This window comes from Aspergillus melleus (genome assembly GCF_016097325.1).
Source record: "Aspergillus melleus strain CBS 546.65 chromosome Unknown contig4, whole genome shotgun sequence".
Taxonomy (NCBI): Eukaryota; Fungi; Ascomycota; class Eurotiomycetes; order Eurotiales; family Aspergillaceae; genus Aspergillus; species Aspergillus melleus.
Window position 1 is genome coordinate 535183 of NW_025763373.1, and position 21306 is coordinate 556488.

Consider the following 21306-nt stretch of genomic DNA (forward strand, 5'->3'; position numbering starts at 1 on the left):
CATAGTTATTTGTTGCATCGCGGCCTGAGAGGTACATTACTTACCGCTTGCCTATCCAAACCGAATTCTTCACACCTGCATCTACTCGCTGACGTATCGATAATTCGTATTGGGACCATCACTCGGCCCATGTTTCGCTCTTTTTATCATTCTGGCAGCACATACAGTGGTTTCGCTGCATTTTGAACCTACACGATGGATGACCACTTCCTAGGGGAGTTGCGCAACGCGGCACGTGATGCTTTCCAGCAACGGAATTCGGCTTCATTTGTATTGCCAGAGTCGAAGCTCGCCAGCGTCTCAATTCCTGATGATCTCAGCCCTCTGCAAGAGTATGTATCATCTCAAAGCGATGCAAGCAGTACAGAGGTTTGTGGACCGAATTCCTGTCCCCCCATACCGCTGCATAAATACCCCACTCACAGTATCCTAGATATGCGAAAACCTCCTTTTTGCCCTGGCATTCCTCAAGGTTTGGGGATCTAGGAGACCATCGGAGCAAGACAAGAAGGTCGTCAATAATGTGTATGAATGGGCAAGCGATGCTGCTCTTCCGTCGCCGGTTTTTGGAGGAACATACGAACTAGACGGTGGGATTGTACCGGGACCTGCGTCTCGCGCAATTTTCTTTATTACCATCTGCTAATCTCAAAACAGAAAGGAAAGACCTGATTGTAGAAGATCAGCTCCGGTCAAATATCGCGATCTCGGTCATTGAATTGCTGGCTGGGTTGCTTCCCATCTGCGAGGCAGAAAATGCACCGGACATCATTATTGCGCTGGCCAGCTTCACCTCCGATCATGAACCATGGACGTTACCAGAGACTCACGCTCGCGCAAGTGTTCTGCTGTCAACACATTTTACTTCGCTGCGCTTGGAAATGGCTTCAAATAAAGTCTTTTGGGATACGATCGAAGACATCCTAAAGCAAAAGATCCGGCCTCTGTTCGCGAAGACCAAGAACCCAGCCATCACAGCCTCTGGCCGCAAGAACTTCCATCCTGTGCCTTTGCCCCGGTTTGATGCCAGCGTCCTGGATCCAGAAACGAAGCCATGGAAGATCCGAGATGTCTACGCTACAACCGTTCTTTCTTGGATCATCGCGCAGTATCAGGTTCGTCCACAGACCCCGAGACTAGCCTCCGACGAAGATAACCAACATCAAAACACACAGGCCACGGACCGTGACTATCTTGAAGCGCACTTCCCGCTTCTCGTCCCGGCACTCTTAACCCTCATCGACGATGACAGCCTTCCCTTCAAAACACGCGGCTGCCTTCTCACCACGGACCTCCTCATCCCCATCAGCGGCAGCAAATCCGACATCCTGCGCCGCACCAACCTCTCCTCCGTCTTCGAAGACGCCATCCGCCCATGCCTCCTCTCTCTCCCTACCATCACGCCCGAAGATGACTCCATCTCTCTCCTCAGCGCCGCCTATCCCGCGCTCCTATCCGTACTCAAAACCAACGCCCAGAACTCCTTCCCCATCCCACCCCAAATCGCCACCGAAGCCTACATCGTCTCCATCACCAAGACCCTGCGCGAGAACCTCATCCCCTCCTTCCACCACATCAGCTCCGTCAACTCCACCTCCACCGCCACCTCCTCATTCGCCTCCTTCCCTCACCCCCGCCTCTCCACCCTCCTCCTGGACCACATGCACCCGGTCCTCTTGGACCTCGGCATCCACGCCTCCAAATACCTCCAGGATATCATTCCCCTGGTGCACAGCACGCTCTCGAACCCGTTCGGCCCCGCATACCCGCCCCTCCTCCTTTCGGCCGTGGGTCTCCTCCGCGCCGTGATCCTGACCACTCATCCGCGCCTCTGGCGCTGGCGCGGCGAGATCCTCGGCGCGCTATGCGCATGCTGGCTCCACGTGGTTGAAGAGGAAGTTGATGTAGCAGAGCCAGCGCAAAAGTCACACCCACCGTCCTCATCCATCGCGAAAGAAACCGACTCAGCGGAGGTCGTCCGGCTCAAAAAGGAACTGAAGGGCGTAAGCTATCTGCTGAAGTTTGCGTTGCAGAATCCGGATCGGGGAAGTTCGCGCGACGCCGGACAGATGGAAGCGAAGGAAAGTATTGAGAAGGAGTTGAGGAAGTTGGTAGAGGCGGATCATCTCCTGGAGGGGTTGTTTGATATGGATTTTGATACTACGGATGCGGAGTATTTCGGGGTGCGGGTTTAATGGGTGGATTGATTGAGATTGTATTATCTATTGGGATATAGACGCTTACTTGCTTACTCTTGTTGTTTGTTGTATTAGATTGGGGTCCAATTTCTTGTAGTATCACAAAGTTTAGATAGGTAATATGGGTTGAGTTACTGAAACAGATAAAAACAAATAAAAACGTAAATCAGGGACCGAAAACGAGTGATAGGGGTATCATGCCAAAGTCATATCGTCGTGGCTAAGGTCATAACATCGTAAACGAAGGTTTTCATCATTTCGTGCAATTATGTATCGACACGCTGCTTGAACAAGCTCTTGCCTCTCAGCCACTGTCGATACCGTTTATAGCGCTTCTTCTCATAGTCCTCCGCTACCACCGTCAGGCCGCTCTCGGAGACGTTCAGAAATTCGGCGTAGTCGGCGTAGTTTTCCATGGCTCGGGTCTGAAGCGTGGATTCCTCAACATTGACTTTGTTGGCATATTCGAGGAGGTCGAGATTGGAGTCATGCTCGCGAATTGAGGCGGTGGTGATCTCGTTCTCTGATGTAACAACCAGGGGTACCTTGAGGGGATGATTGATGTAATGTTCGTACTCCTCAGCCTCCGCAGCTGTGACTGATGGGTTCAAGGAATCAGTCACTAGTTGACCCAACGTCCACTGGGCGATCTGGGCTTTGCTAGGCGTGGAGGAATCCGAGGGCTGCGGGAAAGACTGGAAGGAACTGTTGTGATGAGGGAATTTAGCGGTTGGCTCCTTCATGATACCAGCTGATGGATATTGCTTGCTTTGTAGTTGACCAGCTTCGATGCGCGACCTCTCAGAAAGATCGTTTGACGTATTATCTGGTTCTTGGATCTTCACGGTGCGCTGGGGACGATCCCTGTTCATGTGGTCATGCGTAATTCTGGTGACAAACGGACTAAGATCACTTGGAAGGGCAGAAGCAGGTCGAAGCGAGAGGTAGCGGATTGTTGTCAGAGGGTTCTTTAATGTGAAGACCTTAGAGAAGGTCGAAAGAGCCAAGGGCCTATAGTACTCCAGCCAATAATCATCATAGCGTGAGAGAGGTTCCTTAGGCGGTAGAGGAGGAGGTGGGATCTCCTTCGGCTTCAGGTTTTCCGGCGTATACCATTGGATGTAGTTAGGCTTCCGCTTGTTCGACCAGGACCTGGGATCGGCGTGGTGCAGATAGTAATCGGTGGACAAGTCCCAGAGCATGGGCTGTCCTTGTGAGAATATATAGTTGCCAAGGAAGAGATTGTACGCCTCTTGACGCTGAGCATCAAGGAATGAGTTGTTGTAATATCTCTTGAAGCTTTCCACCATATCTCGAGAATGACTGCTCCATTGGTTGATCTTTCGATAAGTAGCCATTGTGTTCACCAGGTGAGACCCTCCGTATTGTACGGCAATGTTGTCACCGTGGTCATGCCACAAATCCGTAAAAATGTTGACAGTATCGGTGTCATACTCCACAGTCGTGCCATCAATGATGCCAAGAGCATGAAGCTGGTGTCCCAGTGCCCGTTTTCCAATCACAAACTGCGCAGCATTTGTGCGATCCAGACAGTCGATGCAATTCGTCCGCGCGATGCCATTTTGCACCTGGAGACCGGACTCGGCATCGTAGCCATTTTTGAAGAAACCCGTCTGTGGGATTATTTCTCCCGCAATTTGCTCCAGTGTCCCAATCACATCTTGATCCCGACTCTTGGCTGCACGACTCATGTCCCAAGGCTTGTAGATGATCTTCTTATCTTCGGGTAAGAATTGATTCAGGTAATTAATCGCGTTTGTATACTCTTTGAGTAGTTTTGACTCTCGTGGTGTTCGTTCTCTAGACTTTATCAGATTTAAGACGTAAACTGGAGCTCCGTATCTCTCGAACAAATTGTCGAAGTGGAGGGCAGCCGCGGAGTAAAACGGGTCAACCAGGTTGAGTTCGATGTCTGGCTTCGGGGAAACCCCGGAGCTTTCCTGTGTCCAATAGAGAGGGATACTGCCTCGGTGTTGGACATAAGAAGTGTACAGGGGATTGGCGTAGAGATGTGGGCCAGGGGCGTGAAACGAAGTAGCTGACATTTCCGATACAATCTGTTCAGTCTCAACGTCATTGGCGACGTATCCCAGATCGTTGGCACCTCTCTTCAGGAACCGAGCGCCGGCAAAGAAACGAGAACGGCGGGCGATGAGAGTGATGTAGACCAGCCGACCATAGATATTCACTTTCGCTTGCTCGACATATCCATGAATGATAGGCAAACACCATTGATAAGGGTTCTTCAAGACCGAAATAGCCGGACTCAGAAGGTGGTGGTTCCAAATGAACATCGTATTGAAGTCTTGATGGTACGGCTTCGGGAGTCCATCCTGGTGAGCTTTGCGTTCGCGACATATGTTCCGCTGCAATGTTTGTGTGATGTCGTAGGAGTAACTGAAATAGAAAGACCGAGTGAGATCGAGATTGTTGAGAATGGCAATATACCTCGCCTCCTCCGGATTCTTCTCGGGCTTCAGTCGAGACGAGCTGGATGGAGTCAAGGAGATCAGCTCAGTCCCATCGACCTTGTAGACATAATGACCACCAAGCATGGCCACCTGGCTGCGTTTGGTAACAAGCAGCATGTAGTATGCCCCAGTCAGTCTGATGAAACCCAACAATGCCCATGCACTGCATCTGAGCTTCAGTCCTCCGGATATCTTATTACCATCATCAATGGCATCCAACAATTGACTCATTTCCCTCTTCGTGTACACGATGTCGTCTTCGGCAACGCTCAGGTCCGTCTCGGAAGTCCGATCGATCTTCAGTATTCTAAACCGGGTATCTAACAGATTCATGCCAACCATGTAAAACCGGGTCGCAGTCTCGTAAAGCGAAAACTTATGCATGCGATTGAACTCATCTTCACCGGTGTCGAAATACATCGACCGACGCTTTTGGGCGGAGGCAGGTGTGGAATCGCGCTCGAAGGAAGTTGCAACGTGGGGCTCCTCATCTTCCTCCTCACCAACATCATCACCCATTGAACCGACGGACGGTGGGTTGTAGGCGACAGGAGCGAAGGGCGACAGGATCCGCTGGGGTATCGAGACGTCGTCTTGATCGGTGGATAGTCGGGGAGTCGAATCGGCAGGGTCGTCTAATAGTTTCGAGCTAGAGTTGGACGTAAATGAGCCGCCCTTGTTTCCAGCGCTGAGTTCTGGGATCGAGGTTGGCGAGCCAGTCTCGGCCACCGACGGTGCCCTGGAGGGATAATTGTCGACCGAGACACCTCTCTCTTCCGCGGCCTCTCGCGGGCGGGACACCTCATCAAGGCTCTCCATCAGTGAGACAGCTGGCGAATCCAGCACCCACTGTTGAAGATAGAGATCTGCCAGCAAATCTTAGGGAGTTAGCCAAAAACCCATCATGGTTTGTTTGGGCTGGTGAAGAGAGTGAGGAGAAAGTGAGAAAGTGGTGAGGAAATCATCATCCACACTTGTTTCCCGTGACTGCTCCAAAGGGTTTAGCGTGGATGTGACGTCACTCATCTTACACCTGGTGATGACGAGAATAAAGAATGGTAGAATATGTTGGTGTAATATAGGACTTCTTACCTCCAAGAAAACAGATCCAGCGTTGAACAGCCATTTCAATTGCATTGATTCTTTAGAGGTCTTTAGCCACTGCCAAACAGCTTTGGCAACACTATTTCCAGGGACTGGGTGAACCGCAGTGGTCAAAAATGATAAGATGAACGGATTGAAAGGTGCTCTGATCAATGTTTAATCGATTGATGTAAGAAGAGCCAAAGTGTTCTACGGATTTACTTATCTAAAAGGCTCTTTTGGAAAGGTAAGCAAACAGTGAAATGTTTGGCAGATTGTCTCAGGCATCAAATGCCAACATCTCTTGGCAACTGCCACGATATGTATAGTGGCTGTCATGGTCACTTGATTTAGCCAACGACTCAGCAACCGCAAGTGCCTCGCTGAACGACCATCCTTTTTTCTCCCATTCCTACCTACTGTTCCTTTTAGCCCACTATCATGGTTGGTGTCTCGCTGAGGGCATGGGCTCATCACCGCCGATACAAAGCTTCAGCTGTTTCTTCACTCATCACTATACAAAATCTACCTTGTCACCCAAGCAGCTTTCATCTCCGCCAACGCTACCCCCAGGCCCTGCCTTCTCATTTGGTCCACTTTTTGTGAACTCAGATATAATCAATCAATTGGTTTATTGGGTCAGCTGAAAGATCATCCAAACACAAAGCCCATGACGCCTTGAAGTTCATGGTACTGGGCTCGCGTGTCACTTTTGGATACATACACTTCTTTCTCTATTGTCACTTACGACGGCTATTTTGGTCTACGCGAAACATGTCGGGAGAAAAACGATCATATCCTGAAGATGAGGATGAACCTTGGAGACCTCGGAGAAGAGAGGTCCAAGCCCCGCAGAGTACGCCAACAGCTTTCGGTTCTATCTTGAACAGGACAAGCTAACATAGACCTGATTTGTTCGATAGTTGTACCTGGCGTGGGCAGCGACGATCTCCCGATCGGCAAACTATGCAACCTCATCTCCTTGAGCAAATACAAAGACATGCCGGTGCTCAGAAAACTTGATTGGCGCAAGGTAGCTGGTACTGAGTATCCCAAGAGAAGAAAATTGACCACCGAGAGATCGCTGGCTGCAGCATTAACGCAGACAAGAGGACACGAAATTACTGATCCGCCGTGCTCTAATTGCGAAAAAGGTCTGGGTCCGTGGGAGACGTGCGTTGTCATTACAAATAAAGAAGACGATTCGAAACTGGCCGGTACATGCGCGAATTGCCAATTCAGTCGGAGAAAAGACTGCTCTTTTCGTGAGTGATCCTTCTTTCTAATATCTTCTAGCTTCGATCAACTAATGTGTGGGCAATCAAGGAGCTATCAAGATTGAAGACATCGAAGATCCCGAATACGAATGGGAAAAGGAAGACAAAGACTTGAACAAGATTCCCTATGCACCAAGCAGCACATTGGAGCCCGGTGAAGCGAGTAGTGCTATATCAGAGCTGCGTGATACATCGATAGAGAGTCCTTTGAAGCCTCAAAACATGGAGGACGACCCCGAACTACCAACATATTTAGATCCCGACATTCGGCCGGGCAACCCACCAGAAAAAGCTCTTCATTCACGGAGCCCAGTTGAGACTCAGGTTTTGGATGGGCTCCAAATTGCTGTGGCCCAGAAGGATCCAGGAGAAACAAGCATGACCACTAATGGTAGCTCGCCTTCCACCAAGTCTAAACTTGATGGCAATCTTCTACCATTCCCTTTAGGCCCTGAAGCCTTTGACAGTCTTTCGCTCTTGAGACAAGCAGAAAGGGACACGGTGATTCACCTAGAAGCGATGCGGAAAAGAATCAGCGAGCTTGAAATGAAGGAGAACCAACAGGCGTTGTATAATCCTTGGGATTTTCTTTGAGGGTTTTGGGGATTACATGGTATTTTGGCTCTTAGACGTACAGGCCATTATTATCCTTTCTACTGTCATCAAGCCATGTTGCTTTCCAATTGGATTTATCTTTTGTACTTTGATTGACATCCTCCCCAGGTTTTCATCCCGCATATTCAAGAATTGATATATTGAAATGGCTGTTATATGCTGTTTCCGTTTTCCTGGAAATAGTAGTAGTAGTATTGATTAACGTCCGGTCAGGGAGTGGCGATAGCCCTGAGCACCTCCCATAAACGATTTATGTTTGTCGAAGATCCCTGTCCACTCATACTGCCATTCACAACCTGGATTTCTTCTCCAATGCCTTTCTTCTTGTATGAAGAGCCTTGGTCTCTTCCTGCAGCGCAAGACCCATCATGATCTCCTCGCTTCCGCCGCCAACAACATGGACTCTCGCATCGCGACTAATTTGCTCAATTCGCGCTCCCTTTCCAGCTTTATTATATCCAGCCCCGCCCAGTATCTGTTGCGCCTCTCGAACGCTCTTCTCGAGGGCTCTGGTAGACATCACCTTGAGCAAGGCAGTCATACCTCCGATTCTGACATCGTCGTTGGGTCGGTCCTTGGTCAATTCGATGATGTGAACAAGCTGTTCCATGAAAGCGTATGCGGGCTCTATCATCAAGCCGAAATTGAAGATCTTAGCCTGAATGGCTTGTCTGGTGATCAAAGGCGATCCGAAGGTTTTGCGCTGCACGGCGTAATGAAATGCATCCTCTGCGCAAACCCGGGCCAGGCGTAAGGAAGCGCAAGCAAGGGATAAGCGCTCGGGGTTGAAGTCTGATCCTGTCAGTGTTGGGCATAAGAGGGTGTGGCTGGCTTGAACATACTCGACATGATGAGAGGGAACCCCTTGTTTTCCTCCCCGATTAGATGGTCAACGGGGACGCGGACATCGTCGAACTCGAGAAATGTCGAACCTAACAATTTTGGTAATTTAGCATCTCATCTCATTTCAAGTACCGCATAGGTGAATCTCACCACTTGCATTCACACCCGAATTGTGCATTCGTCGTCGAGTTACTCCGGGAGCTGCCAAAGGAACCACAAGCAGACTGATGCCTGTCCTCCCCGATCCTCCAGTCCTGACAGCAGCCGTGCAGTAGTCGGCCCAAATCCCGTTCGTGATCCACTTCTTCGCTCCGTTAACAACATAATAATCCCCGTCTCTCTTCGCTGATGTCTGAATATTCGCGACATCCGACCCAGCTATCTCATCGTCAGCCCACCCAAAGCCAGGGTCTGAACTCAAACTCACCATCCGGCTCCGTAATCCCTAAGCAAAACCGAATCTCCCCCTTCGCAACCCGAGGAAGCCATCTTTGCCTTTGCTGCGGAGTCCCGAATTTCGCAATCGGCGGACACCCAATACCATTACCTGCGCCCAATCCCCACGTAACACCGACAGAACCCACGCGCGTCAGCTCATCCGCCACGATGAGACTACACCATGTATCCCACTTCTCGCGAGGCACGTTCCCAGGAAGTGACAAGCCCGCTGCGTCTTCCGGTGTCGTTAAAGGGTGCACGATTCCGAATCCTAGCTCGCAGTGACGTCGACGGACAGCCTCTGGGACTTGACCCGCTTCTTCCCATTCTTGAGCATATGGTGCGATATGTGTGTCGACGTATTCTCGGACATAAGCGCGAAGGTTGTAATGGAGGTCGGTGTAGTAGGGGTTTGCGACGTCGAGTTGGGGGAGGAGGGGTTCGCTGTAGGGAGCTGTTGGGTATTTGGTTTCGAGGGGCATTTTGATAAGATGAAATGATCTGGCAGATATTCCACAGCACAAAAGAGGGACATCCCTTATAAGCGAAGAATATTTCAAGTATATGCAAGTGACGTTGCAGTGGTCTGAAGGACAATGCCTTGCCCATCTTATCACAAAGGGATGGGGTAACCCTAGATGTGACCTCGGCCCGCGGGTGTTACTTCCTCCACATGAATCACTTCGTATCCCAAAGTTACAATTGGGCAAAGAGATGGCCACTATACGAGTTTGTTTGTTTCTTTGAAAAGTTAATGTGATGATCAAAGATATCAATCCAGCTCTAAACCTGTGAGTGTTTATAGAGGTTCCGGTTCCGTTCAATGGCAGATGATGAAATGGAAATGATAATAAGAATAATAATTAGAAGGGAAGAAAGAAAGAACTGGGTATTGCTAGCTGGATACTAAGGGTACCTTTGAGATATGTACTGCACAGAGCTCAACCGTGATAGCATGAGATGCACAAGCTGATGTATCATTACTCAAGAGCGAGAAGATAGAGAGTCCCCCAAATCACCAGGGAGCTCATATCGCACCTCTCTAACTGGGAGCTCTACATGCTTCTTACTCTTAGACAGCGAAGTAGAAGGTGTTGCCAGCTCGGAAGGCATGTACTTCTTATCGTCGGCCATTTCTGGAATCTCACGGTCAGTTTCACTCATCATTTCCTGCGCCGGAGCGGTCCAGGTGACGGTGATGGGGTCTCGATTCTGACTGCGTATTCTCCCTCCGCTCTTGTTCCACAGTTCAAACTCAAGGTCAGTGGGGCCAATGACCATCTTGATCGTAAAACTGGCTAGGAAATGCGGTGGATTCCGGTGATACCAGCGGTGATTTTGGGGTTTTCGGTCCACGCTGGTCATATCTACCTCTATGTTGCAAATGAGACTTGCTCCCGGATGCGACATGCTCTGCGGTACTTGCGCCGGTGGGAGAGTCGACATCACAATCTGTGCAACCCATGGCTTGGCCATATGCTGTGGGTAAATCTTTCGTCGAAATTCCTTTGATACCCCAGTGCGGGGGGTTGCATCTCCCTGTGTGCGCATTGCGGTTAATAGGCTGAACATCAAAACGTTACCGAGCGGGATGGTAAAAGATGTACCTGGAGAATGAGCCAATCTATTTGGCCTATAGCAAATTTCTTCCCATCTCTTTCATCAAATCGAACAGGCTCGCGAGAATGCCGGTGTGGGTCGTAGAGCTGATCACATATTACGCCATAGCTAACTCGACTATACAGGGAATTAAAGGCCGAGGCACCTTGCTTAAGCTGCTGGATACGGTTCATTATTTGACCTTGGACCACAGCCAGCTGCCTAATATAGTTGAGAACCGTTAGCGAAATAGACTTCATGGGAACATCTGGCACATCGTGGGCAACATACGGCTCCTCCACTGTCAGGACTTCAACAAGGTTGGACATGAAAGCCGGGTTCTGGTATCGAGCTTTTAGTCTTTCTCTCACGTAGGGTGAGCTTCCAAACCCTCCGGATAATACTAGAAATGACTTTGAGGCGTTAGCTACTGACATATAGCTCGAATATCAAACCAGCACCAGCACTTACTATCTTTTCCTGAGGATTGGTCCCTTGGAGTGAGAGGATCTGTTCATCTAACAAACTGTGCATCTCGTCGATTCTCGCATCAAATAGGTGTTGAAGTTCATCTCTGTACCCGAAATCAGTGTCGTGCTAAATGAAGGAAATAGATTTCGGGCCGACTCACTGGGTGATGGTTGTCTGTCCATTGGTAATCCCGGCCTCGGAAAAAGAAGATTCTCGAGTGAGACCCGGGATATCGATGTGCAACGACGAGCCATCCATCATTTCAGACCCAAAATTGCACTTGAAGCGTTGGAATTGCTGCGAGATAAGTGCCCATGCAGTATTCTGAGGTGATTCTGAAAGACGATCCCGGATACAATCGAGTCTTGCAGATAGAAGCTGACAGGCTGCGGCATCAATGAGGGACGAGCCCACTGCTTTCCCTGTGGCATGGTTAGTGCATCAGACAGTCTCTACAAGTTGAAGGGATGCACTACCTTCGACACAGCTCAACGGTTGAAATAATGTTGATTCCCCAGGATTCGACATTAGTTTCAACACATTGACATCGGTCGTGCCACCGCCTGCATCACAGACCAGAATCACATCACCTTTCTAGCATGTTATTCTATCAGCCACTATGGTCGACACACGCAAGTAAAAAAGAAAAAGGGTGCGCCTACCTGGTAGAACTGACCACTGGCATATACAGCCGCAGCCTCTGCCTCAGTCAACCCGATAGTCGCCCGATGACAAGTCGAATCGAGTCGGATAGATTGCCTGAGTTCTGCCACCATGCGCGGATCTTTCCACGTGGTAGGAATGCTGAAGATAAACTCGACATTCCGCGACGAAAATCTGGGGAAAGTGCTTGTAAAATGCGAGACTACATAGCGGTAAATGCAGTGGATATAGTCCGTGAACCACTTCATCGCATCCATCCGGCTGGGGGGATTGGGCCGCGAATCCACAAAATGCGGATCCAGATTGAGCTTGAAAACCTCTTTCACATCGCCACCGCGCTCACACTGAAAGCCCCAACTTTGCACTTGACCGGTTGAGGGGTCATATCGGAGTCTGCTGGGGAGTTTGTTGGCCAGTTCCGAGCCCATCAGGCCCGGCCAGTGCTGGAGGGGCTTAGGGGCGGGCCATTTGGGGGCATAGGAATAGGCAATGCCTTGGAGACATTAACGAATTGTTTGTAGAAAGTGTCTACCAATGAGACAGAACTTGCCTGTGCAGGTCATGCCAAAATCCACGGCCACCACGACGTCTGGGGTCCAGTCGGGTTCCATGGCTGCGACGCTACGGGGAGCGGGAGATCGGAGGCGGAGGAGGGCAAATGATAGGGATTAAGGACAGAAGATTCAGGCCTACAAGGCTCCAAGGCTCCAAGGCTCCAAGGCTGCGATCAGAGTCGCCGCATTTGGGGGCGGTAAATACAGGCATGTGATGGGACATGTCTTTCTCTTCCTTGACACAACTCTCTTTCCTCTAGCCAGTACCTTGTTCTCTATCGCTTTGCTTTCCCCCTTCCTTTTCTGTTCTGTCGTCTTTACCGCTTTTTCTTTGGATTCATTTAAGAAAGTCCCTTCTGCTAATTTAGCATAAATAGAGACGAAGCATGAAAAGATTGAGGATTTAGCACTTCACATCTTCGCTTGCCCCACGCTGCGATGGAAACTCCATATCCGATTCTGCGACGTGTTTTGCATAGCCAGTGCAAATGGACTCAGCCGCATTGGAAGGATGGAAGCTATCGCCGGTAGGCGAGTACTCCGAGTCCCCCGACTTCACTAGCACAAAGACCCTCAAGAAAGAGCGGGAAAATGCTCGGTTTCCGGTGCAGAGTGGGTCATCTTCTCATTTAGATTCAAGACTCACTTACTCCGTACTCCGTACATAGTAGCCTAGTGGGTGGCTGCTCTTATTTTGCTTTTCATATCTCCGCCGGTGCGACGGTGTACATCCACTCGATGGTTTCTCTTATACTCCCTAAAAAAGGACCACCGCGTCCTGCCCGTTGCCTCTATGGTCAGCTCCCAATCAACCCGATGAAGGAGACAGAATCACCCACATTGCCAAGTATAAACGGTGGACTCTCGTCAAAGGAGCTCTAAAGTCACGCTAGTTGGACGAAGAACATACGCTAGTCTCAATGGCGTGGGATCGGCGAGATGAAGGCCCACTCGTCAGTTCATGAAAATATACGAGTGCTAGCGAAGGGGCCAAAATGCACTGGATCGCCATGCTAATGCGCTCTAAGGATATGGCCTTACTCCGTCTAGGCAAGAGCGTGAATTTTCATGCCGCACATGCCGACTAAGTCGGTGCTCTCAAGTCTCGCCCAGGGGGTGGACTGGGCTAAAAACTGCCCTGCAGACTGTCAAACCGTCTGTTCAAGAGATTTCTTCGTCACTTAGACACGATTCCACGCTGAGGCAGCACATCCTGTCAGATCTCTAGCCAAGATGACGGCCGATATGGCGACGATCACCTCCACCACGACGTATACCGCCAAACCCGACGTGAGCTTTAAGGGCTACTACCTGAATGCCGACGGAGGTGAGATCTGACCTGATCTGATCTGATCCGACCCGGGATCCCTTTGCAAAAAAAAGGCCCATCGTCGCTAAGTAGAACCAACTCAACCCCAGGTTTAACTTCAACGACCTGTCAGAATGACCTCCCCACCTTTATCGCCCGCGGCAACGTGGTCGACTGTTGTGCGTCTGCCCCGGGCTGTGTCTTCCCCGAGCCCTGCACCGCATGCGCATATCCAACCGCCTGCTCCAATAACGCGGAAGTCTACGACTTCTCCGTCTCCGGCACGGCGCATACCTGGCCATGGTGAGCACCAACAGAAACTCTCACGATCGCCTGTCTCCTGATGCTGACCCGCACAGCCGAGCCCTCACCTGCAAGACTCTCATGATCTACGAGTCATATCCGCACTCGACGAAAGGATGGTCAAAAACAGCTCACTGGTGTGTCGGCGATTCTGATCCCACCGTTCTCTTCCGGAATTATGAGTCCACCCTGGACATGACTAGTACGTCTCGCCTCGCCTCACTTACAAGAGGATCAACCTACTCCAGATACTGTATATGCATAACAGCTGACACGCCATCTCCCCAAAAGTCACCGGAATAACCAAACCCACCTCATCATCAACCTCAGTGCCGGCAAGCACCACAGCCTCCATGCCTCAGGATACCGGTTCCTCTGATAGTTCGAGTGGTGGGAAATCCGACAGCAAGGCCGGGCCGATCGCTGGTGGTGTCGTGGGGGGAGTCGCAGCCGTAGCCATCGTCATTGCGGCTTTGTTCTTCATCATGAAAAGACAAAAAAAGAAGAATCTCGAGTTGCAGGCTGTCAATGAGATCGGGACTGAGTATGTTGCTGCGGGGAAATGAAAGAGGGTATTAGGGCGAAAGCGTCCGAAGATGGACGGGATTGAGGATGATTGCATGATTGAAACTATTAATGTTCGAACGGCGAGGCGTTTTGGAGGTTAGTGCTTTGTTTTCTTTTCAATACTACCCAACCCGCTGGGCAATTGACCTATATTTGGAATGATAATACAAGCGTGTGGATTATGTATGTTGGTTCCGTCAATATGTGGGAGGTAGGACCTCAGCAAAGTGGCCTAGATCTAGTTCAGCTAGACAATCTTTGATTTGAAACTCATTGAATTCATAAATATCATCATTTCTAATATGCTATCGAAGAGGCGAATGTTCATCAAGATTTACTCATACACAAATCTAAGATATACTGTCCCATATTATTCCACCTTTTCCACAATCTCCAAGTCTCATATGTATCTTTAATTTGCATGGGAAAACGACTCGGCACACGCCTTCTCCGCAACAGCCAAGATCTCCTGTAGATACTTCTTAACATCCGTACAGTTCCAACGCTGAGCAGGCAGAGGATCCAGCATTCCGCGAATGCAAGCCATCAGGGAATCGGCAACTGTGTTACCGTTATCCAGCACTAAATCACCCATGTCGATTTTCTGGTTGAAGTCAGCTGGGAATGAAGGGCCGGTGGAGGTCTGTCCTTGCGGAGCACGTGTCAATTCGGACAGGACTAGCTGACGCTCCATCTTGGTGTTGAGGCGATACAGAAGTTCGAATAAGATCACCCCCAGTGCGTAGACGTCGAGGGATTCGTCAATGGTGTAGAAAGAGGTTATGTTTGTGGTTCCCGGATTATTATCAATCAAAGGCGGGCGATAGAATTCGGTTCCGACAGCACGGTGCACCTTTGCGCCGCTTTGAAGGGCTGTTACAGGAGTAGTTGGTGATTGTTCATTCAGATGTGAGATGTCGGCTACCAGACCGAAGTCACCGATTCGGGGATGGCAGTATCGTGAAGGGGTTTGGTGCGCGGACTCGCATGGAGGGCATCCATCCAAGCGTTTGGTTTCGTGAGAGGAGAGGAAGATGTTGGCTGGTTTCAGGTCCCGGTGGACAATGTTCTTGGAATGAAGATAATCCACGCCGGAGATAATGCGTTGCATCATCTTAAGAGAAGGAACAAGATGGAAGCAATGGCGTCGGGGAGATTCTTGATGATCCAGTGCCGCCTTGCCTGGCTCCGGGCTCAGATACGAGCCAAGCGAGATGGGGTGAAGTGACATTTGAATGTGAAGGACGACGGCCGGAATTTGAGACTCATCGCGAGGCCTTCGCTGCACCTGCAGTCTTGATGCATCGTGGCTAAAACCGTCGGTGAAGATGTCGTTGTCAGTGCCGCCAAATGTCGATAGTGATGGTCCTGTGAAATCGCGAGGAATAGACTCGATCTCTTCGTCTCCTTCACCCCAACTGTGTGCAGAGCTCTTCTTCGAAATGCGTGATGCCAATGTAGCATAGCTTGCCTGGCTGGCACGGCTGTCCCTGCGCTCAAATGGGTTGTAAACCAGGGATTCTTTCTCTGTTGTCGGTTCATAGCTGGTGTCTGCGGCTGAAGCTTCAGAATGCTCAAACACAATTCCAAAGCTTTGGTCATCATGAGAATCGTGACTGAAGGTCTCGGTCTGGGTATCTTCGGCCTCGAGTTTCATTGGATCTGGTGGAACTCGGGGCAGATAATTTGCTAGGCGAACCTTTTCCACCCACGCGCCGTAGTATCTCACTACATTCTTGTGTTCGAGCCGAGCAAGAGTTCTGATCTCCTTCATGATTGTTTCGAGCTGGTTTTCACCCCCACACTGCAACTGCTCAAGACGTTTCTGACTGATCGGAATCTTCTTCACGGCATAACTCTGTCCATCTATATGATTTTTCACGTGATACACCTCCCCGAAAGATCCACGGCCGAGAATTTTGATCTCTGAAAATTCCATAGCGTAGCGAGACATGCTCTCGGTTGGTGTCTGTGCGCTTTGGTCGAAAATGGGGAAGCTCACAGGCGAACTTCCGGAAAGTGGTGATGGGCGAGCTGGCAGACTACTCAGGTCAAGCCGGAAGTTCTTCGCGGCACCTCTGCCAATGCCGGGAATACCAGGTGGACCGAGAAGATCTGGCGATGGCAAGCTACCATACTCAGGGTTCGGAGGGGCCTGCATGATGTTCGAGGCTCTCGAGGCTAAAACAAGCGCTCTATCTGGGTCCATCGTCCGTGCCTGCCCTGGAGCATCCCCTAAATTCAGATCCTCCAGGGCACTGATGCCTAAAAAGTCGAGGTTGTCCCGGTAATACTGTCTAGTGGACCCCAGCTCTTCTTTGTGAACACCGGTTGCCAGAACGCCGCGGGATGACAGGAACTGAGATTTGTACTCATACATTCTCTTTCCCAGCATCTGTGCTTCTGGAGAATCGCGCGTGAACTGCTTGTGGGGAGCTGCCTGAGCATTGAGAATATCGGCGGCGCGACTAAAGCAATAAAACTCAAGCAATGCGGCTGTCATGATGTTGGTATGTCCTTCCATATTAGTATCGGACCCATCTATCTTGTCTCGAGTCTGATTCTCCCCCGTCAAAAGTGGCGGAGTCGATGCGCCTTTGCCATTGGCCTGAGCCTTCTGCACCGAGGAGCGAGTTGTAACTTCGGCGGCTTCATGCTCTAGATCACTCGGGTTTGATTCTGTATCCGAACATGAACTGCTGTCCGCAGCGGATCGAAACATTGACATGTTGGCGGTAATCCGTGTAATATGTGCAAAGGATCGTAAATTTTAGAGCCAGGGCCACATCAAAGCCACATGAGAGAGTATGACTCGGCCATCTAGTAGCCGGTCATCCAACAAGATCGTATGAACAATATGGTGTCCCAAGTACAAGATCTCAAAAATCGCAGAAGCCGACCATGTACTGTGCAGGAAAGTGTTTTTGACAGCTCGTTAAAAAGAGCAATGGCTTGGTCATCCGCAATCGAGGGGTAATTTCCGAGCAACACTGGTGGAGCTCCAACAACTCAGAATGCCTTTTGTGTCGTGTGAAGTTTGTCCGAAAGAAAAAAGGGGAAAATGCCACGGTTTCTACTGGCCGTTGAGGGAAGCGGTAAACATAACTGAGTCAATCCGGAAGGGATTCTATGAGATTCTAAAGCCAGGTAGATGTCATTGACAGGGCGGGTGGACGAATCTAGGCTGTCGTTGTGCGAAGAGAACGTAGGCAACTGCAAATCGGCCAAAATACCTGCATGCCCCAGGGTGATTGGGTTACAACACTGAGTTCATCGCAAATAAATTTGATGAATGATGCCGAGTCGGAGTTGCCGCGGCGATTTTCTGGATCCGCCGACGAACGCAGAAGAAGCTGCCAGACCCTGTGACATTGGTGCCTGAGGCTGCAGGAACCCACGGCCCCACGTCACGATTCACACGCAGTCATTCCTCCGCATCAGTAGATCCTGACGGTCAACAGGTCCATTCTGTGTCATATTCCCTTTTTAAATGATCTGGACAACAGTGTTAGCTTTTCATCTAGGAGAATGACGTATTCCCGGCTACTCGCGGCTACTATCCTCCACTAGCTAGTGGGCAGCACTATATATAGATCCGCATGGCGCAACACGAGACAGCGACATCGGCCTTGGGAGGGACACAATTCTTGGGTTGAGTCTTTTAATCATCATGTTTGCCGCAGGTCCAGCATTCGCGTTGGCCAGAAATCTACCTCATCATGGCTGTCCCTCAACCAACCTATGATGTTGCCATCGTTGGCGCGGGTATCGTTGGCTCGGCCCTAGCCTACTTCCTATCCACCTCGGAAGATGGCAAGAAGGTGGTTCTGATTGATCGCTCTTTCGGACCCTTGAAAGGGTCAACGGGGTATGCACCCGGATTTGTTGGCCAATACAACGAGTCCAACGTCCTCACCCAACTTGCCATCGACACCGTCAACGAATACACCAAAATTCCTGGCGGCATCGATATTGTGGGAGGTCTCGAAATTGCCACAAGTCAAAACGGCGTGAATAGGTTGAGAACCAGATGTGCGAAGGCTCGGGAGGCTGGCCTGGCTGCGAAAATGATTTCGTCAGAAGAAGCAGTCAACCTGGCCCCGAATCTAGTCAAGGGAGGCAACGAGGCCGCGCTCCATTTCGCAGGAGACGGAGCAGCAAATGCTATTGGGATTACTGCCTTCTACCAAAAGGAAGCCCAGGCAAATGGCGTCCAACTACTTCAAGCAGATACTTCTGGATGGCCGCGTGCAGGGAGTTATGACTTCCTCCGGCTTTGTTGGTGCAAAGACCGTCGTTCTCGCAACTGGGATTTGGACATCAGCACTTTGCAAACTCGACATTCCGATCCCGATTGTACCGGTCGCTCATCCTTACATGTATAGCGAATCCCATGAGCCGAGCCCACACAAGGCCCCTTGGGTGAGATGGCCGGAATACCATGTCTATGCGCGCGACCATGGTACCTTCTACGGCCTGGGCTCCTATAACCATCAGCCAATCTCTCAAGAGCCGAAAGATAGTGCCCATGGAGGCTGGATTGACCAATTTGACCCAACTTTGGATGAAGCGATGAAGTTCATACCGGAGAAAACAGGACTGGCTCCTGCCAAGAAGTTCAACGGTATCTTCTCCATGACACCCGACAACATGCCACTGGTCGGAAGTGTTCCTTCAACAACGGGCCTTTATATGGCAGCGGCAGTGTGGGTTACGCATGCAGCCGGCTCGGCCAAGTTCTTGGCTAAACTCATGAAGGAAGAGAATGTCGACGAGAATATTAGGACGGCGCTAGATCCAAACAGATTTCGAGGACAGGATATAGTTCAGTTGCGACAGGAATCGCTGGATGGATACAACAGTATCTACAAGACCCAGGAGAATTTGCAGCAATAGAATGGCCGAGCCTGCGTGGCTGAGTGACGCGCTCAAGCGAATGTGATTTTTGCAAGGACAAGCATGTTCTGGCGGTGCCGTAGATACCTATTTCTGACCACATAAGGGGATCGACGGAAGGAAGTATAGATAGTCTTATTCAATGGAAACCTACACCGGCTTTTTCCGTGACAAACAAGTGCCTTTAACTAATTCACTCACACATGTCAATTTCTATTAAGGATCATGACGCATGCGTAGAGGTTGATGCGCAGTGACAATATTTTGTTGGGCTAACGTGTTCGAGACAGACAGTCGTTTTATGTACTATCCCATGCTACCGAAACTACTTCGTACAGGCCTGGTGATGGCATATATCGGTGTACATACGCGGCCTCTGACAGAAATCGTGGCTTTGGATAAAAGCCTCCAGAGATAAGACAAGGGGAGAAATGCTGCGCCGATGGCTGGTTGCTCGGGCCGTGCGAACTAACCCGTTACGGCAGGCGACGGTTTAGTTCCCATGGTAGTAACGAGTAGTCTATCGCAGTGTGCCTAAGATGTGGCCTTTACGCCCCTAATTGATAATAATAACTTCCCCGGCGCGTAGATCCTAGACCTAAAAAGATTTGGCAATGTATTGGCTGGAGGATCTCCCCCTCGTCGGCGTCTATATTGTGTCCAATCATAGCTTCTCCCGCCCCCTCTCCTGTGATGAGATGTGACATCTACGAGGCGCATGCAGCAAGATGGCCCACCACGGCGCTTGGCATGTCAGACGGCCGGTCGACAATAATCGACAGGGAAGAGGGGATTCGCTCGCCGAGGTCGAGACGGCATCACGTGGTGAGTGCATAAGCGCAATGGGGGAGCAGCTAGAGAAAACTGCTTCGTTTGCTCTCGATGTCGTGACTCTGAAAGCTGTCCTGAACAATTACCCCCGCTGTTCTGTCGCGCGCAGTTCACTTGATATATTTCACCGTTGAAGATTACCTTCCAAGTTCAAGCTACCCCAATTCTCCGTTGCTCGAACGAACCATGGCATCAGACTCCGACCGAGAACCGCTGATCAACAGTAACCCTCAACTGCAGACCTACTATCACAACCTCGAATCCAGAATTGGCTACCGACTTCTTCTGGGCGGCACGCGCCATTTTGGCTACTATGAGAATGACACCTGGTGGCCATTTCCTCTGAGCAAGGGTCTCCGCGCGATGGAAGACAAGCTCGCAGCAGCCTTGGATCTTTCTCCTGGCTCCCACGTTCTTGACGCAGGGTGTGGCGTCGGCCACGTTGCGATTCGTCTAGCGACAAAACATGGATTCAAGGTTCAAGGAATCGACGTTGTCGAACATCATCTTGTCAAAGCGAGACGAAACGTTGCTCGAGCGGGCCTTACCGAAAACCAGGTTGCGGTGCAAAGAATGGACTACCACCACCTGGAAAGTCTTGGTGTCGAAACATTCGACGGGATCTACACCATGGAAACATTCGTGCATGCGACGGACCCGGAGGCAGTTTTAGCAAATTTCTTCCGCGCTCTACGCCCTGGAGGTCATCTCTCCTTGTTCGAGTATGACCACCAGCTCGTCGAGGAATCCCCAGAAGCGATGGCGAAGTCTATGAAGAAGATTAACGAATTCGCCGCCATGCCGACGAACAGTTTGTCGCACCCGGGGGTTTTTCAGCGGATGCTGGAAGATGCCGGGTTCACCAACGTGGTGGTTCGTGATTATTCCGACAATATCAAGCCGATGACACGAGTCTTCTATCTGCTCGCCTACATCCCCTACATCCTGGTCACATTTTTTGGATTGGAGGCGTACTTCATCAATACCATCGCGGGAGTTCAGTCCTATCGCGGCCGCAAGCATTGGCGATACCTGGGCATCTCAGCAACGAAGCCAGGAACCCCTACCGAGATAGCGAAAGATCGTTAATTACTCTACACACCATCCCCGGTTGTCAGAAGATGTTGTATATCTCAACTCGCCCAGCTTGCGCCATCATATACTGTC

At 50.4% G+C, this 21306-nt stretch overlaps 11 protein-coding genes across 11 annotated transcripts; 5 read left to right on the forward strand and 6 right to left on the reverse strand.

Annotated features, from left to right (window-relative positions):
- Positions 1 to 195: 195 nt before the first annotated feature.
- LDX57_007122 (Tti2 family protein) lies at positions 196 to 2195 on the forward strand (the record flags this gene model as incomplete). Its single annotated transcript, XM_046088848.1, has 4 exons — positions 196 to 369; positions 434 to 590; positions 658 to 1115; positions 1176 to 2195. 4 exons carry the CDS (start codon positions 196 to 198, stop codon positions 2193 to 2195), a joined length of 1809 nt encoding a protein of 602 aa, XP_045944818.1.
- A 269-nt stretch (positions 2196 to 2464) lies between these two features.
- FIG4 (phosphatidylinositol-3,5-bisphosphate 5-phosphatase) lies at positions 2465 to 5509 on the reverse strand (the record flags this gene model as incomplete). Its single annotated transcript, XM_046088849.1, has 1 exon — positions 2465 to 5509. One exon carries the CDS (start codon positions 5507 to 5509, stop codon positions 2465 to 2467), a length of 3045 nt encoding a protein of 1014 aa, XP_045944819.1.
- Positions 5510 to 6547: 1038 nt separating this feature from the next.
- Positions 6548 to 7644, forward strand: LDX57_007124 (DUF3716 domain-containing protein; the record flags this gene model as incomplete). The annotated part of the gene is made up of 3 exons (XM_046088850.1): positions 6548 to 6629; positions 6697 to 7038; positions 7100 to 7644. 3 exons carry the CDS (start codon positions 6548 to 6550, stop codon positions 7642 to 7644), a joined length of 969 nt encoding a protein of 322 aa, XP_045944820.1.
- A 310-nt stretch (positions 7645 to 7954) lies between these two features.
- On the reverse strand, positions 7955 to 8514 carry LDX57_007125 (uncharacterized protein; the record flags this gene model as incomplete). Its single annotated transcript, XM_046088851.1, has 2 exons — positions 7955 to 8457; positions 8508 to 8514. 2 exons carry the CDS (start codon positions 8512 to 8514, stop codon positions 7955 to 7957), a joined length of 510 nt encoding a protein of 169 aa, XP_045944821.1.
- A 383-nt stretch (positions 8515 to 8897) lies between these two features.
- Positions 8898 to 9428, reverse strand: LDX57_007126 (acyl-CoA dehydrogenase family protein; the record flags this gene model as incomplete). The annotated part of the gene is made up of 1 exon (XM_046088852.1): positions 8898 to 9428. One exon carries the CDS (start codon positions 9426 to 9428, stop codon positions 8898 to 8900), a length of 531 nt encoding a protein of 176 aa, XP_045944822.1.
- A 502-nt stretch (positions 9429 to 9930) lies between these two features.
- On the reverse strand, positions 9931 to 11277 carry LDX57_007127 (uncharacterized protein; the record flags this gene model as incomplete). The annotated part of the gene is made up of 5 exons (XM_046088853.1): positions 9931 to 10485; positions 10554 to 10767; positions 10837 to 10958; positions 11017 to 11119; positions 11177 to 11277. The coding sequence occupies 5 exons, from the start codon at positions 11275 to 11277 to the stop codon at positions 9931 to 9933; spliced, it is 1095 nt and encodes a 364-aa protein (XP_045944823.1).
- A 356-nt stretch (positions 11278 to 11633) lies between these two features.
- On the reverse strand, positions 11634 to 12290 carry LDX57_007128 (uncharacterized protein; the record flags this gene model as incomplete). Its single annotated transcript, XM_046088854.1, has 2 exons — positions 11634 to 12172; positions 12230 to 12290. The coding sequence occupies 2 exons, from the start codon at positions 12288 to 12290 to the stop codon at positions 11634 to 11636; spliced, it is 600 nt and encodes a 199-aa protein (XP_045944824.1).
- A 1176-nt stretch (positions 12291 to 13466) lies between these two features.
- LDX57_007129 (uncharacterized protein) lies at positions 13467 to 14411 on the forward strand (the record flags this gene model as incomplete). Its single annotated transcript, XM_046088855.1, has 4 exons — positions 13467 to 13560; positions 13653 to 13845; positions 13902 to 14047; positions 14137 to 14411. 4 exons carry the CDS (start codon positions 13467 to 13469, stop codon positions 14409 to 14411), a joined length of 708 nt encoding a protein of 235 aa, XP_045944825.1.
- A 413-nt stretch (positions 14412 to 14824) lies between these two features.
- On the reverse strand, positions 14825 to 17140 carry LDX57_007130 (putative protein kinase; the record flags this gene model as incomplete). Its single annotated transcript, XM_046088856.1, has 1 exon — positions 14825 to 17140. The coding sequence occupies one exon, from the start codon at positions 17138 to 17140 to the stop codon at positions 14825 to 14827; it is 2316 nt and encodes a 771-aa protein (XP_045944826.1).
- Positions 17141 to 18131: 991 nt separating this feature from the next.
- LDX57_007131 (NAD(P)/FAD-dependent oxidoreductase) lies at positions 18132 to 19308 on the forward strand (the record flags this gene model as incomplete). Its single annotated transcript, XM_046088857.1, has 2 exons — positions 18132 to 18694; positions 18798 to 19308. 2 exons carry the CDS (start codon positions 18132 to 18134, stop codon positions 19306 to 19308), a joined length of 1074 nt encoding a protein of 357 aa, XP_045944827.1.
- A 1017-nt stretch (positions 19309 to 20325) lies between these two features.
- LDX57_007132 (SAM-dependent methyltransferase) lies at positions 20326 to 21228 on the forward strand (the record flags this gene model as incomplete). Its single annotated transcript, XM_046088858.1, has 1 exon — positions 20326 to 21228. The coding sequence occupies one exon, from the start codon at positions 20326 to 20328 to the stop codon at positions 21226 to 21228; it is 903 nt and encodes a 300-aa protein (XP_045944828.1).
- Between the last annotated feature and the right edge of the window lie 78 nt (positions 21229 to 21306).